The sequence below is a fragment of the Melanotaenia boesemani genome, chromosome 2 (genome assembly GCF_017639745.1).
Source record: "Melanotaenia boesemani isolate fMelBoe1 chromosome 2, fMelBoe1.pri, whole genome shotgun sequence".
NCBI lineage: Eukaryota > Metazoa > Chordata > Actinopteri > Atheriniformes > Melanotaeniidae > Melanotaenia > Melanotaenia boesemani.
The window spans coordinates 4,663,935-4,680,284 of NC_055683.1; the positions used below are offsets into that span (position 1 = coordinate 4,663,935).

General features: G+C 42.3%; 1 protein-coding gene across 5 annotated transcripts in view; it reads right to left on the reverse strand.

The window, feature by feature from the left end:
* Positions 1 to 2,075: 2,075 nt before the first annotated feature.
* Positions 2,076 to 16,350, reverse strand: part of LOC121630274 (protein TANC2-like) — an 84,459-nt gene continuing 70,184 nt past the window's right edge. For all 5 annotated transcript variants that reach the window (XM_041970503.1, XM_041970492.1, XM_041970475.1 and 2 more), the window contains 11 exons: positions 16,023 to 16,121; positions 15,593 to 15,784; positions 15,379 to 15,472; positions 12,900 to 13,033; positions 12,699 to 12,822; positions 11,502 to 11,677; positions 10,635 to 10,767; positions 7,173 to 7,264; positions 6,964 to 7,098; positions 6,767 to 6,867; positions 2,076 to 5,126 (listed from right to left, as the gene is read on the reverse strand). In XM_041970503.1, the coding sequence (XP_041826437.1) occupies positions 3,359 to 5,126; positions 6,767 to 6,867; positions 6,964 to 7,098; positions 7,173 to 7,264; positions 10,635 to 10,767; positions 11,502 to 11,677; positions 12,699 to 12,822; positions 12,900 to 13,033; positions 15,379 to 15,472; positions 15,593 to 15,784; positions 16,023 to 16,121 (3,048 nt within the window). In that variant the 3' untranslated portion in view covers positions 2,076 to 3,358. The remainder of the gene's footprint in view (positions 5,127 to 6,766; positions 6,868 to 6,963; positions 7,099 to 7,172; positions 7,265 to 10,634; positions 10,768 to 11,501; positions 11,678 to 12,698; positions 12,823 to 12,899; positions 13,034 to 15,378; positions 15,473 to 15,592; positions 15,785 to 16,022; positions 16,122 to 16,350) is intronic.

Here is a 16,350-nt window from a genome sequence, read left to right on the forward strand (position 1 = left end):
TAGTCTGGACTCTGGTCTGGACTCTGGTCTGGACTAGTTGACCAGAGTCTTTGGATCTAAGAGCTCTGCTAGTTTATATTCTCTGAACCAAATAAGCCAAATCCCTCTGCTCCATATGAGCAGATCAAACCGCCCCTTTTCTCCAGCATCTTCTCCGCTGTTCCTTTAAGTCTTTTCAGGATGTTTATCAGATCTGCGTTTACTGTTGCTCATTCATTTTTGCTGCAAGATTTTGGCCACTTCTCTTGAGGTCTGCAACCTTTGATGTTCTTCTCTGAAACAGGCCGTGGCTGGTTAGGTTCCAGATTGTCACTTGATGAGTTTGAATCTTGCTCTGTCGCTGGGATATTGATGCTTGGTGGACTGTGGTTTGAATCCTGATGGGTAAACTGTGGTCATAAAGGCATGGACATGGTCTTAGGCTGTGGTGGTTAAACCATGCCATGTTTGTACTAAGGAGCCAAAAGTTGCCAAGAAAATGTCCCTCATACCATTACACCAGCAGCAGCCTGATCCATGTTTTCATGATGTTTCCACCAAATTCTGATCCTAGCATCTGGATGTGGAGCTGAAATGGAGACTCATCAAACCAGCAACGTTTCTCCATCTTCTGTTGTCCAGTGTTGGTGAGTCTGCTTCAAGGTTGGATGTTTTGTGTGCTCAGAGATTGAATTCTGCATACCGTGGTTGGAATCAGTGCTTATTTGACTTCCTGTTGCCTTATATTGATATTTTCTCTTTCAGGCCATTCTCTGTAAACCCTAGAGATGGTTAGGTGTGAAAATTCCAGTAGAACAACCATGCCACGTTCAAAGTGACTTAAATCTCATTTCTTCCACATTCTGAACTTCAGGAAGTTGTCTTCACCATGTCTACATGACTAGATGCTGCCATGTGATTGACTGATTGTACATTTGGTTAATAAGTAATTGAACAAGTGGACATGATAAAATGGCTCATGAGTGTATCCTGGCAAATATAACAGCAAATCAAATATTTGATAGTAGCTGTTTGGATCCCAGGACGTCTGCAGAAACAGAACTATAAAAAATAAACAATGGATATATAACCTGAAAAAGGCAGTTACCAGTATCTGATAAATGTTTACACAACTTAACCTTTTAAAACCTGAAGTCTCCCAATGGGGAACTTGGAGAACAGATGGTGCCAGTTCAGACTTCTTCTGAGCTGTACTAACTGTTCTACAGCTGCGTCAATTAAATTCGTTCTCATTTATTCAGTCCACATTAAGTCTCACCCAGAAAGAGACAGAGACAAGCTTTTCCACGTTTTTCATTTATTTTTATTCCTCTTTTCAAAGTTATCTCAGCAGTCTATTTTTTTCACATCAGCTGATTCCAAACACATTCATCTTATCTTAAATGTTTTAATAATGATGTCCTCCTCACGGTGGTAATCACTGTGTTTAAATATTAACTTATCTTACAGTGAAAATGCCCAAAGCAGCCCCTCTCTCAGGGAACGAGCAGGATGGGCTGAAACCCTACATGTAGAGCACCGAGCAGGGTGTCATCTGGCTCACCAAACAAAAGAAGACGCACCGCTACACTATGACGACCTGTTTCCACATATTCTCACTTTGACTTTTTTTTCTTTTAACTTTGAGTCTTAATAACGTACGTTGGTATTCTTACTGGACAGATCACTTTAGAGATCCTGCAGCTGCACCACTAAAATGGGTCTCACCACAACGTTTCATAGCTGGGAACTCCTGAGCAGTAAGACATAAGAGACCGTTTGCTGAGAAAGAAGTAACAGGAATGCTCCAACCAAGATCCTCATACATTAGAAATAACCCCCTAAAAAGAAAGTAACAAAAACAGGTGTTTATGTGTGGAAAATGTGTTATAGTAGCTGTTAGTCTGGAAAATATGCCTGGACATCAACTATTTTAAATGATAATCTCTTTAAATATTAGACTAAAAGTGTCTGAGTTCCACCTGTAAGCTCCTAATTGGCCACATTTTACTACAATGAATGCACAACAACATACTTTTTATTCCTTTTATACACATTTTTGTTCATTTGAAATAAAATAACAAGACTCGGCCCAGCACAGCAGCCGTTTTATCCCAACAACGGCACCATATGTAAACAAGAAAAAATGACCCCTCAACATATGGACGCCTGGACAACCTCTGAAATATTTCTGTCAGGAATTTCTTGGAGATATTGATCACAAACAAAACTAACAAAGTGTAATCAGCAGCCTCAGTTCCAGATAAATCTATCTGGATCTAAATCCAGCCTTTTTTCATTCTTAGCAACACAGATGATAGATTTTTAGTTTTTGTATTAATTCTCTTCTTATCACCTCTATTTAAAGGGTCCACTCTATTAGGTGACCATCAAATAAATATTCTTTAAATAGTGACAGCAGGAGAAGCCAGTGAGCAGCTCAAGAGGATCATTTTTCCAATTTGTGACCAGCTATATGATATTAGTGGGAATCTGTGAGGCTTGTGTAAATTATGACGATAAATCAACAACAACGATAAAAGGAGTATAAAAAAACAAAACAAAACACAGAAAACAAGAATTCTGGTTGACGGTATAAACCCAAATAATAATTATAATAATAAATTTTAAAAGGCGTTTTTACAGGATGCTCATTAGGGATTGACACCCTCCACGTATGCAAACAGATAAATGTTTACCCTCAAAGCAAAAGTTAAAAAAAGGGAAAAAATGTTTATACACTTAAATACACACATAACTTACAAAAAAAAAAAAAAGATAAATATGACATATTTTGTTTTATGCACAGGAATTCAGTGCTTTTAATGACCGTATTGTCCTTTTTTCTAAACCTATGGCTTGGGGTCTGGGTCACTGACCGGTATCTAACTGGCATCACTTGTAAAACTTTCATCCATCCTTTCACATCAAGTCTTTGTGTCATTTATGCGTTTTATACACAATATGAGAGTCTTTGTTAAAGGCGTTGGCAGCAGCAAAAGTAACAGTGGTGCTTCATCTGTATCTGAGATGCCATTAAACCAGAGATAAACCAGAAAAAGAAGTTTAGATTCTATCTTCTTCTTTGTCCTTGTGCTTTCTGATCCGAAAAGGTGAGTTTATGATCCTCTCCTTCCCAGCAGTCTTTGTTTTTTTATTTAGTTTTACTTACTTGTCTGAGAGGAACCGCCTTTAAAGGATAAACTGTTGCTAAACCTCCTCTTGTTCAATAAATGAGTTTAGCATGTGCTTGTTATTTGAAGCGTTTCAGTGTAGAGTACTAAAGAATACATACATACAACCAAGTGCATAACTCCATAGTTCTGATTAATCTTAGATGATGCTGCTTAACATTAATCCCTAAACAGCTTCTTCGTCTCTACACGTTTGACTCTACAAATGGTCTTTTTGGTTTGACCGGGGACGTAGGGCCTGTCCTGTGGACAACCGGCAGCGCCCGGGTCACTTTTACATCCATATAGGAGGGAATCTGACAGGGACCGTCACTCTGCCGACTGCTGCCAGGAACCACCTCATAGAAGTCTGGTTGGTTGTTGTGGAGTTGGTAGCCATTGTTGTTGCTGCGGTTGTAGTAGGCGATGGATGAAGGCTGATGGGGAGGGAAGCCTCCGTGGTTGGCAGGGTTTTTGCTTGGTGAGGTGATGACTGTGTCCACTGAAGACACGGCCCAAGAGCGAGATGGGCTGAGGCAAGTTGGTGACGTGGCAGGAGGTGCCTGCTGGTACTGCTGGTGCACCCTCACAGTCTTGTCGATTATGCCCATAAAAGGAGTATTCCTTGAGGAGCGGCCCGCCTCCCCAGGATAGGTCCCGCCTCCTGCCATGCAAATCTCTGACTGTGGAGAGGATGTTAGAAAAAGATCATCATGGTAACTGGTAATGCCTCCCACAGAATCTGAAGGTAGCTCCATGTGCTGGGCCGAGGCCGAGGTCCTGAAGCCTGAGGCGTGGATAGGCGGCTGCCCACTAGCAAGGCTTCCGCTGCTGGAGGAAAAACGTACGCTGACGCTCTGGGAGTGCATGAGAGGCCTTGGGGGCGGAGCAGCAGAGGAGGTTGGGTGGGTGCTAAGTGGGCGACGAAGCCCACCCTGGGGGTGGTACTGGTAATCGTGCGATGACTGAAGCCGATCAGGGGGCCCCATGGCTGCCTCTGTAACCTCCATTGGGTAGTAAGCAGCTTTGGACTGGTTACGGCTAAACTGTCGAGCCTGGCCAAACCGGTTCAGCCCGCCCCTCTCTGCTCCTGAACCTCTTCCATAGGCAGATTCAGCTCTTGTTTGGCCAACGAGGTCCTCATCTGATGTATATGGAACTCCAGAGCTCAGACCAGACGGGACCTGCGAGTTCAGCCTCACATCCAAGGGGTTTGGGCCAAAACCTTCTCCCAGTTCTGCTAGTTCTTGGGGCAGATGGGCAAACTGGGAGTAGGCAGAACTTCCCAAAACCATGCTGGAATGGACAGAAGCACTTGGCTGACTGGTTCTGACAACCTGCCCTATGGCTTGTTGGAGCCACTGACCTTGGCCAGGGCTCTGCTTCTGGAGGGACCTCTGGTTGGACACCGGGTTTTGATCTGAGTGGTGGAGGGCTGAGACCGACTGCGGGTGGTGTTGCATACCTTCAAACATCTGGCCAGCTCTCTGATGATGTTTTATAGGGGAAGATGGAGGGCTGAAATGGGAATAAGAGGGAGAGGTAGGTGGAGGTGCAGACTGACTCGGGGAGGATAGGGATGCTGAGTGGGTGGGACTGTAGAGGTGATGATGCATGTGAGTGGGGGAGAGGGAGGAGGATGATGGCGGTCCAGAGAGACATCCATGTAGAGGCTGAAGAGAAGAGTCTTCCTCCCTGTAAATTCCCTCCTCTTCCCTCTCAACTTCCTCCTCTTCCTCGGTCAGCCCCTCCCTGTCCTGCACCTGCAGACACCCTGAATCCCTGCACCTGGCCTCGTTGATTGACATGGCCACGTTCTGTTGATAAACATGATGAGATGAAGGAGCAGAGTCTTGTTGTTGTGCGGCTTGTCGACACTCTTCTTTGACCCGAGACAGCAGCCGCTGGATTTCTCGGTTGGACGGGCACAGGCGGCTGGCCTCAATCAGGTCCTCCAGAGCTGCATGGAACTGCCTGAAAAGAGTCACCAACAAAAGAAACCAGGTTTCAGAGGTTTAAACACAACAACTTCTTTCATAGATCAGTTCTGACATCTAGCTGCAATGACGAGCCCCTCTGGTTTTAAAGTACTGCTTCATCTGCTGAGGTGGTTCTTTATACATAACTGGTTAACAGCTTATCTCTAAACAAATCCTGCCATCTGTTGGCGTCTTGGGTGAACACATAAAGCCTGTTGCAAACCTTGGCGTTTGCTTTTACAGTATTTGATAGAGATCTTCTGGAATAGGAATTTTAAAAGACCAGAGGAGGCAGAGCCTCTAAACTCTTGAAAGAGCTGCCTGAGGAAATCATGTCAGTAGAGTCTGTGTCCTTTTTTAAATCTCCTCTTAAAACATACTTTTATCTAACAGCCTTTCTTGATTTTATCTGACACCATTCGTTTGATTTCTTGAGTGATTTGCTCATTATATTTCTGTCATTGTGTTGCTTCTCAGTTGTTGTACTTGACTGTAATGCTGCTGTGTTAAGCACTTTGTAACATTTGTTTAGTAAATGCAATTTCAATAAAAGTAATTCATATATAATTATTACTAGTGGGCTTGCATCAAGTTCCTGGACTGGCTACAAAAGTGGGACAGTGCTCTTAGTTTAACTAGAGCTGGACTAATTTTAATTCAGGATGAGTGGATTTCCAGCTACAACGTTATGACGTGCTAAAGCAACACTACATAAATTTCAACCTTAAAATTCTGTTTTAAAGCTGTTTGAAGCTAAATTTGTAAGTTTTTGTTTTAGACAGGGGTAAAAATATTAAAGTAGGAGCAAAGGGCCCTGTCAGATAAAGTCATGGGTGGAACCTTCGGAGTTTATTTTGACTCCAAACCAGCAACTTTTGTTTTAGAATAGAATAGAATAGATTCCCAGTTTGTATGGGTTATTGTTATTGTGCATGTGTTGTATCAGGCGGACTGCACACCTTGACATGAAGATTAAAAATGCTTGACAAGCTGCTGAACATAACGGACAATTCTTTACGTTCTCTGCATAACAGTCAAGAAACAACAGAGTGTGTTCAGTCAGAGGCTTCTTCAAGTTCACCTCAGGAACAAGCGGTTAACCTCAAATCAATTATTACGATTTTCACTTAAAAAAAAAAATTACAGCATTGCAATTTTGCTCTGGGAATAAGTATTTTCATGTAGTTTTAAACACTGGAAAAGCGTGAAGCAGAAAGTTGTAATTTCTGAAAATTTCAGCAAAATTTGGGGATATTTTTTACAAACAGTTAATCAATGTGAAATCCAAAATCTTGTGAAAAAAGCACATATAAAATATAAAGACACAGACACCACCCCCGTACTAATTCCTGCTCCGTCATGAACAAGGCTTCCAGTATAAAATAACCAGGCCAAAACTAACGTTTTCTTGTTCTCACCACCTCCAGAACAAGCACAAGTTCTCTGTGGTTGCGGAGTATGCGACAACCTTTTCACATTAGTCAAAGTTATTGTCAGTAAAATCAATTAGACTCAGACGTAGGGAGGATGATGATGTTAAAATCATCTGAAGTCTGTAAATGTCTGAATAGATAATAAAGAAGACTGTACTGGTAGTTAACATTGTGAGTATTGTAATAATGACACAATGGTTACCTGCGGCTCCGTTTGGCCCGAGCTCGAGCATAAAAGGCTTCGTAGGATTTGGATTTGAGCTCCAGAGCCTTGGTGGCGAATTCCTCGGCCAGACTAAAGTCCTGCAGGAGAAGAAGATGTGATGGTAAAATTAGGAGATCCCTCCCAATGTTTGCTAAAATAAAGAGTTTAATAGAGTGTAGGACACAAAGACTGACGTTCATCTTGCGACGGCAGCGTGACAGGTTGAGCAGCACACACACTCGCATTTGTTTGAAGGTCTTCAGCTCGTCTCCTGGAAACTTCTGGAGAGCTGACTGATAGGAGTGAGCTGCTTCCCTCACCTTCCCTTGCTAGAAACACACAGAAATGACTAACCACATCAGAAAACTGTGATCCAGTCTGACTATGCTCTTGTGTGTGTTACCTTGTACAGTTTGTCTCCTTCTTGGATCATTTTGCTCAGCAGAACCATTAAAATGTCAGGTTTAGAAGTGGCCATGGCCCAGGTAGCTGGACCTAAACACACACACACACACACACACACACACACACACGCACACACACACACACACACACATCAACACAAGATCATCAGTGTTTACTTCCACTCGTCTCTTTGTGTCACTGATGGTGATTTTTATCATCGACTTTAACAGAATTTCCTGAAATTTGGTGGAAATGAATGAGGAATTTGTTTAGATGTTACCATGCGGACCGCTTGTTGAAAAAATTTACTTCTTTTAAACTTTTAAATCACTTCTCAAAACTTCTATTTAAGAAGATTTCCAGATTTTACTTGATTTTATTGGCTGTGTTGATTTTCTTCATTGTTGTTGATTATTTTCTTGGTGCTGTATTTGCTAACTTTCTTGATTTGTCTTTTGGGGGGCTGGGGAAGTTAACCCCTTAAAATCCTTTCATTTTCACCTAAAACTGGTTTTGGAGCAACTATTTTACTGGACTTCTTTCTCTGGACCCTTGTTTATGTAGCAGGAGTGTTTTTGTTGCAGTATCATCTGCTACTGGAGTACAGTTTAAAAGTAAAAAAGATAAACTGCATTAGTAACTGGTCCTGAATAAGTTTTTACTGAATCTTCAGTTATGAATGTAGCCTGGAATAGCATACATCACACACATCTCAAGAATCAGAGTTTATGATATTTATTTATCATGTTCTACCCACGCGACGACTGGTACCAACAGGTTAGCACGTTATCACATTAAGACATTAATTAATTAATTAATGCAGACCATTGCAAACGAATCCCCACTGAAGTGCCGATCCATCCACACGAGGAAAGAAGCTCTGGCTGAAAACTCCTTCCTGATATACTGCCCTCGTTTCCTGCTTCTCTTATGCTTTAAAATGTGGTTAAAAATGGATTTTCTTCATGTTCTCAACAAACTTCTGTCTATAGCAGAACCAAATACTTTAATGTACACAGAAGTTTTATAAAGGTTTCAGAGTTGTCACTTTGAATGCAGACTCGTGTTACAGCTAATAGATATGTCACAACAGGAAGAAGAAATGTTTACATTTAGATAAACTGAATATCTGTAGAAGTTTGAGGTCTTTATCTTTATTATTCTCATGAAACATCATTTCCTCCCTCACAATCACAAGTATTGAGTCTAATCCTGTTGGTTTCACGTGGTGGTTGGCTGAGCTGGGAGTCTTTTAAACTGATTGCTTTCAGCTGCAGGTGTATGGGCAGCACCTGATCTTCTCCTGAACACCTGACTTCATCTGCTAATCGGTGATCTTCTGGGCATTATGACCGTTTGTTGTCCGTTCCAGCAGGTAAACACACCTGATGGCTGAAATTCAGCATCAGAGATTAGGAGAGCAGCTTCACACAGCTTTGACATTCATCCTGCTCGTGTCTGATTTTTATCTTTTTTTTTATTTAAATCTTAAATTTGAATCTATTTAAATTTGTATTCTATGTTTTGTCAGCTTAACACTTGAAATTTAAATTCTGTGTTTTCCCCAATGCGACTTTAATTGTCATAATCATAACTGTCTTCATTCATCTGGTTGTAAAGTGGCTGAACATTTATTGATCAGTAGGTTTTAGATTCATGACAGATGCAGGAACTTCCACCAAACACCAGGTAAACACTAATCTTGCTGGACCTGACCAGAGGGGACAGAAGAAAAAAGAGAATAATGAAAAGTAAAAAGGAAAGTAGAAGCAACCCTTCAATCCAACCCAACACCAGACAACCAGCTGCTACACCTGTACAAAACCCCAACAGAGAATTTCCTACAGCTTTTACAGGTAAACTAAGCCTATCATGTCATATCTTTGTATGTTCACGAGTGAGGGAAGGATGGAGTGGGAGATGGACAGGCAGATCCGTGCTGCGTCTGCAGTGATGCGGACTCTGCATCGGTCTGTCGTGGTAAAGAGGGAGTTGAGCCAAAAGGCAAAGCTCTCGATTTACCGGTTGATCTACGTTCCCACCCTCACCTATGGTCACGAGCTGTGGGTAGTGACCGAAAGAACAAGATCACAAATACAAGCGGTCGAAATGAGTTTTCTTTGCAGGGTGGCCGGGCTCTCCCTTAGAGATAGGGTGAGAAGCATGGTGATCTGGGAGGGGCTCAGAGTAGAGCCGCTGCTCCTCCACATCAAGAAGAGCCAAATGAGGTGGCTGGGGCATCTGGTTAGGATGCCTCCTGGACGCCTCGCTGGTGAGGTGTTCCGGGCACGTTCCACTGGAAAGAGGCCCTGGGGAAGACCCAGGACACGCTGGCTGGACTACATCTCTCAGCTAGCCTGAGAATGCCCCGGGATTCCCCCGGATGAGCTGGTGAATGTGGCCGGGGAGAGGGAAGTCTGGGTTTCCCTGCTTAGGCAGCTGCCCCCACAACCCGACTCTGGATAAGAAGCAGAAAATGGATGGATGGATGGATGGATGGATGGATGGATGGACTAAGCTGACCATCAGGAGGTCCCTAAATGAAACACCAACAGCAACAACCAAAGTACCAGAAACACACATGCACACACACACAAAAAAATCCTAAACAAAGGTAGCTCTTAGTGTATAAACCCACTGGACACCTCAGTAACTGTGTCAGCATGCAGAGGATGAGGAATGATCAGAGATGAGTGTGATCCTGCAAATGCGACCACGCCTCTGAGGCTAGATGCAGACTAGAGAGAGACCCGGGCGATCAGCGGCAATCCCAGAGCATGAACCCAAGCCACCCCACCATCAAGACTGCCCCGGACCCACCCAGAGCCCCCCGCCGACACAGGCCCCGGCAGACCAAGATTGGTAGCTGCCGACCCCGCCAGGCCACCGGGGGATGCATCAAAAAGTACAACTGAGCATTGTTTCACAGACTTCAAGAATAAAGTTGTAATATTACACAAAAATGTAGTAATTTCCAAGAAATAAGTTGTAATATTTTAACCAGTTGCTTTAGTAGAGGAATGTTGTTAAAATGAGGGCCATGGAGCATTTCATGACCTCGTACTTCAGCATACGTTTCACAAACCAGGAGATACGTAATCTTTTAGCACATCAGCACCACATTATCATTAGTATCAAGACTTTGAAAATAATCTGCAAGAAAATGAATCTACTCTGCAGAAAGAAGCAGGTGGACTTGGAGGAAATTGTAGCTGTTGTGGAACTGGTAATTTATCATTTAAATTGAGTTTTGTGATCATTAAATATACTTCATTGCCTCTGTGATTGTGGCCATATGCTAATTAGGAGACTAAATTCAGCCTGGATTCTGCACATCATGCAGTTCTTGTTTTGATGTCCCAGTATACACTTTATTTATTACTGACGTACAGCACTTTGTTTCAGCTGTTGTTGCGTTAAAGTGTTATAAAGCAGTGAATCAGAAAGCATCAGTTTCTACCTATTTTGGCTCCTTTTTTTAAGAGAGCGATGACTGCTGAAGTGTTCCTGCAGCCGACTGCTCGGTCCAGAGGACGCATCCCACTGCAGTCCACGTGCTCCACCGATGCACCGTGATCCACCAGGTACTGGACCTAGCAGAGGTGGAAACAGCAGCTCAGATAGAGCAGGGCGCTTCATGAGGAATTACGGGAAAAGATGTCTTTTGTCTGAGGATTTGATGAATGTTGGAGGCAGAAATGAACAAAGCAGCAGAGACAGAGAGTAATGTTCTGAAGTCACTAAACTCCATCTCAGGCTTTGATTTCTGAGTGAAAAGATAAACAATTAAACTTTCTCTGCAGAATTATTAATTAATCTAAATTATAACAATATATTAATTCATGACTAATACAAAAGTATGAATGATGCTGGATTTTTGAAGTTTGTGACGTTAAAGGGGATAAAAAAAAAAAAAAGAAAACCAAATAACCAGTGGTTCTCAACCTATTTCGCCCCTGGACCGCTCACCCACCCTGTGTTGAAACTGTGCTTGGTTTAATGCTTTTTTTTAGCTGCTTCTCACTATAAATGATGCACTCTGAATGACTCATTTCCTTTGATAAGTTAGGGTAACTACAAACATATAGTCTTTTCTTTTTTTTTTCAAAATAAGGACAAATTATCTGCTCTGTGGCATTTCTCAGACATGTGTCATTAATGAAATGGTGTAGTTTTCAGACCTCAACTTGTCTGTGTGGACATGGCCTTCATTTAAATCACACTGGCTCTGAACAGTCAAAGCTTTGGGGGACCCCCTGTGCTCTTTGGGGGATCCCAGGCTATGAACCACTGGGCTAAATAGTCACATCTGCATGTTTATACGAACCACTTCAGGGTCACCGAAGAAGGCGGCTAGATCCAGCGGAGTCCGGCCGCTGCGGTCGGCGTGAGTTGTGGCCGCTCCTCTCTCCACCAGCTCTCGGACCAGAGCCAGTTGGCCTTTCAGACACGCCCAGCTCAGCGCTGTTAATCCTTCCCGGTCGGTCTGGTCTAGAGAGGCCCCTGGAAAAAGAGAGGGGTTCACCTCTGAGATGAAGAGATCTGAGTCTGGTCTCTTTGAGTTTTATGCACTAAAGTGAAAGGCAGCATGTCGCCAGACCCGGACACAGCTGCTCCAGGTTAAATGTTGGTCTGCATCAACACTACCATGAATGTCATAATCTGTCTGACTGTAGCACAACTTAGCTACGGGTACAAGCAGAGTAACCTGAACCTGAACCTGAACCAGGTCTGATCTTCCGCAGGTCTGTTTAATTTCTCCCTTTATTTTTTATTTATTTATTTTTTTTACAGCAGATTTATCCTCTTAATCCAGGGGTGTCAAACTCCGGTCCTCGAGGGCCGGTATTCTGCAGATTTTCATTGTTTCCCTGATCTAACACACCTGACTGAAATTAATGGGCTATTGTGAAGATGTTGACAAGAAGCTGTTGGATCCATTTGATTTTATTTAGGTGTTTTGGAGCAAGGATATAACAAAATCCTATAGGATAGTGGATCTTGAGGACCGCAGTTTGACACCCCTGTCTTGATCCATGATCTCAGTGACAATCACTTAAGATTTCTGGTCTCTCTTCTGGACAATCTTATAAAAATTGTTAAATTCTGGACTTGAATGACCCCCTCTGAAAATCTGGAATTCCTCATTTATTATTCCCTTGTCTGATCCAACCATTCTGTATGTACAGTGTGTATGTATGCATTGATACATACACACCTATCACATCACCTTAAGGTAAAAACTTCTGTCTTCTGTACTAAAATAATCCTGACATATCACACAGTAATAAGCGGTACATATATGCTAAATATTTAAAAAATTTTATTAAAGGGGCAAATAAAGACTTCAGATTAACCAATTAGAATCTTCTGCCAACTTTCTTTCATTAAAGCCATTATAAAACTTCCTCTTATTAGACCTCAAAACTACAATATTAAGAATTAATGGGAAGTATTGATTGTTTTTAGCCCAAAATAACCTGCGTGTGTCTATATAGCTCCTTGTATTGAGACTTCATTGTACCGTGATCCAGCAGCAGCTGAGCGGTGCTCATGTGTCCCTCTGAGGCTGCCGTCATCAAAGCCGTTCGACTCTGCTGGTCCACCCTGTTCACGTCCACGCCGTGGTTCAGCAGCAGATCCACCACCTGACGGAGAGACAGAAACTCAGGATTCCCACAGCGACCATCAGAGGTTTAGTGTGTGTGCGAACTGGTGGTTTTACCTGCCAGTGGCCTCGTCTGACGGCGCTCACCAGCGGCGTGACGCTCTGCCTGTTGCCTTGCTCAATGGCGGCGCCCTGATCCAACAGCAGCCTGCAGACAGACAGCCGACCACGTCCAGCCGCCGCAGTCAGAGCTGAAACACATGAACATGTTGTTTGGTCTGCAGCCTCTGAGCTCCATCACATTCAGGTTCAAACGTAGTCCGACTCTATTCTGATCCGGTCTGAGAGAACCCAGGAGGAAACCCTGGCTGACACGTAGTCACTCAATGTTTTCCAAGCACAGTTTATCTCATCCATCTTATATAAGGCTGAGTTTCACCTCACATTTTATTGGTTCAATTGTCACAATTTCATGATTATCATGATTTTAATGTGTTGATTCATTTCCATCACTATAAATGCGTAAAATCACATGAACACTCAATACAGGTCTTTAAGTTTGATTTATTTCAATCTTTTGATGTCAACATAACAAAATAATATATAAACAGGGTAAACAAACAAAGAAGTCTCTTTCCAACTAAATCCCCTCTGCTCTGTAAAGAATAAATAAATCCTATAATAACTCATAATAAAACAGATGGACAGGCTACAGGATGAGGGAGGCTTCTTTCTGGAAACAACATTATAAAAATGGTTTTGAGGGTTTCTTTTCAACCTGAGTGGAGCATTTAGAAACACATGGAAAACATCCAGCTTTGACTTCCAGCTGTTCTTTAGCAGAAAAGCTGTTTGACACAAATAATACTGGAACAGCGGAAATAAAAACGCTTTCTTCTACAGCCTAACGCACACTAACGTCACTCTCCCGCCGAGTTAGCTGTGTTTGAACAATTAAAGTATCTGTTAGAGTTTAAGACAACTTTGTTTTCTTGCAGCTGTATAAAGTCTGCACAACACGATAACATTTCATTTCAACGTAGAGGTAAACATTAACCTAACATTAACTGTTACTTTAGCATATAAAACTGGTGATTATCCTGCAGGAAATAAAACTTTTTTATGGTTGCTTTACAGGCCGGTGAGTCAGCCTCCACAATGGTTTGATTTTTTCTTCTATAACCAAAGAAATCTGACAAGGACGAGCTAATCTTCTGCCGTACTTTCCCCCTGCAGCACGACTCCAGCGGAAAGACGTGGATGTTGAATAACTTAGCTTTCGTTACGTGAGGAAGTTGCAATGACCTGTTGTTATGGTTCAGACATAATCCTTAATGGACAGTGATGTAATGAGTGATCTTTTTGACTGATTAATTGTAGCACTGATAACCTGTGAAAACCAAGTAATCGTGAGATCCCTACTCACATCCCGTTTGCCATATTGTGTGCAGCACGAAGTGGTGGTCAACCTAGCTCATCGTACACCAGCACATGTGGTGAACATGTTCCTAGTGGCTGAAAATATTTTGACTAAGTTATTTTTAGCTTTTCCAACTTTTCTAATCCCCAAACTTCAAGGTTCCTTGTGAAGTCATAAAAAAGGAGAGCGAGTCGAGGGTTTTATGAAAAGACATCAAGGAAAGTGACTGATTTCATGTCAGAGTTTTCAGTGATAACTTGGTTGAGGTTTGTAAATCTGTTTACTTCAGCTGGTTAGGGTCCTTCTCTGTTTGCTTCTGATATGTTGTGGCTAAATTAAAGCTCACAGGGCGATAAAAGCTGTAGCTGCTTTCTGGTTTCACTCGTCAAGATTTCAGTAGCAAAGGGAAGCAGGCCAGGGTTTATCTCAGAATTATCTAGTGCATGAACTCACATCTAAACTATAGAAACACTCTTGAAAATAACCTTGACATTATTCATTTCGCCAGCACTTTGTTCGCTGAAGGTACGTGAGCCTTGCTATCACCAGCCAATCAGACTGCAGCAGGACAGTGAGCAAACAGATTTTTAGGGCAACATCCTCATTCAGACACATGGACTGTTTGTTTTCTGATAACATCAGCTGAGACACACAGACACGAAGCTGAGCAGCTGTCCAGGAACGAACAGAAGTGTAGTTTTGTTATGAACCAGGAGAAATGTTCAGTTTCATCCACCAGATGTCGGCTCCGAGAGGAGCAGCAACCACTGACTGCTCTGTTTACCACTCTGCTGTTCTCTGAACGCAGCTCAGACAACAAAGATCAACCAGCTGAATTATGAATGAGCTAAAAGCTGGCTATGTAACATGAAATTAACCCTTCATATTCTTCTATCACAGCCTGCAGTTAATGTGACTTGAATCAGGCTTCTCCTCTAAGTCCGACTGTGGAGCAAACGTCTGTGTTTTCTTTTTTATTTTGTCTTTTTCTTGCCTCACGCATGAATCGGATGAGTTTGTATTTTGAGTTTTAGGCCTGACATTTATGCCTTTTTTTTATTTCCCCTGCAAACGTGCATGAAATGCAGCATTTAACACAAACATGTTCATGATTCTTAGGAAAATACTAGAAAAAATGACTATTTGTGGAGGTGTGTTGTGTAGGTTTTATAGTACCTGTCTCTCCCCACAGACTGTCGTATATATTAATCTCAGGTCTCTGCTCCTCTTCCTCATCTTCCTCTGGAAGATCCAGTAAGTATGACACCATCTGCACACAAACACAAGATTATTCATTAAAATGGATGAAAACAATGTCACATATGAAATGTTTTCTTAATTAAAAAATGAGAAACAGTCTCATTAAAGGTTTTATGTGTGTGTGTTTAACCTCTGCATGGCCCATGCTGGCTGCTGCAACCAGAGCCTGCTGCACCGCTGTGCTCCTGCTCGCCCCCCTCTGGCTGCAGCAGCAACTGCAGCTCCAGTCAGTGCACTTCAACAGGAAGCGCAGCACCTCCAGACGACCCCGCTGAGCTGCCAGAACCAGAGCGGACCGACCCGAGCCGTCCACATGACCCACCTAAAAGCACAAGCGAGACAGAGACTTCGCTAATAAAGTGATATGACAGCTCCAACATGACATCACGTGTTATCATTTCATGGTAAGTCAGTGGATGGTGTAAAAAAAAAATCCTTAGTTAGGACTAGGACACATTTTAAAACCTTTTTTGAGATGAGAACTAATTTAAGGACCTTTAATTGGTCTAAAAACAAAAGTATATGACAGCAACCAAACCCTGCCGACGAAGCTCCGATACCTTGGCTCTGTGCTGATTCAGCATGGTGACGATGTCCAGCTGACCGGCTGCAGCAGCGAATCCCAGAGCAGCCAGACCATCACTGGACTGAGCGTCCACCTGAACGTCCAGTTCAGAGACAGAAAGTCTGGAGTCTTTCAGAGAAAACTCAACACCATAAAAACAACAGTACAGGCAAGTAAAATAAAATAAAATAAAATTACTTATAATAGAATGTATAAAAATTAAATCAAATGAAATAAAATTAAACTGAATTAAATAACATTACATAAAGGAAGATAAAATGAGAAAAAAATGAATAAACAATAAATTTAAATAAAAATATATA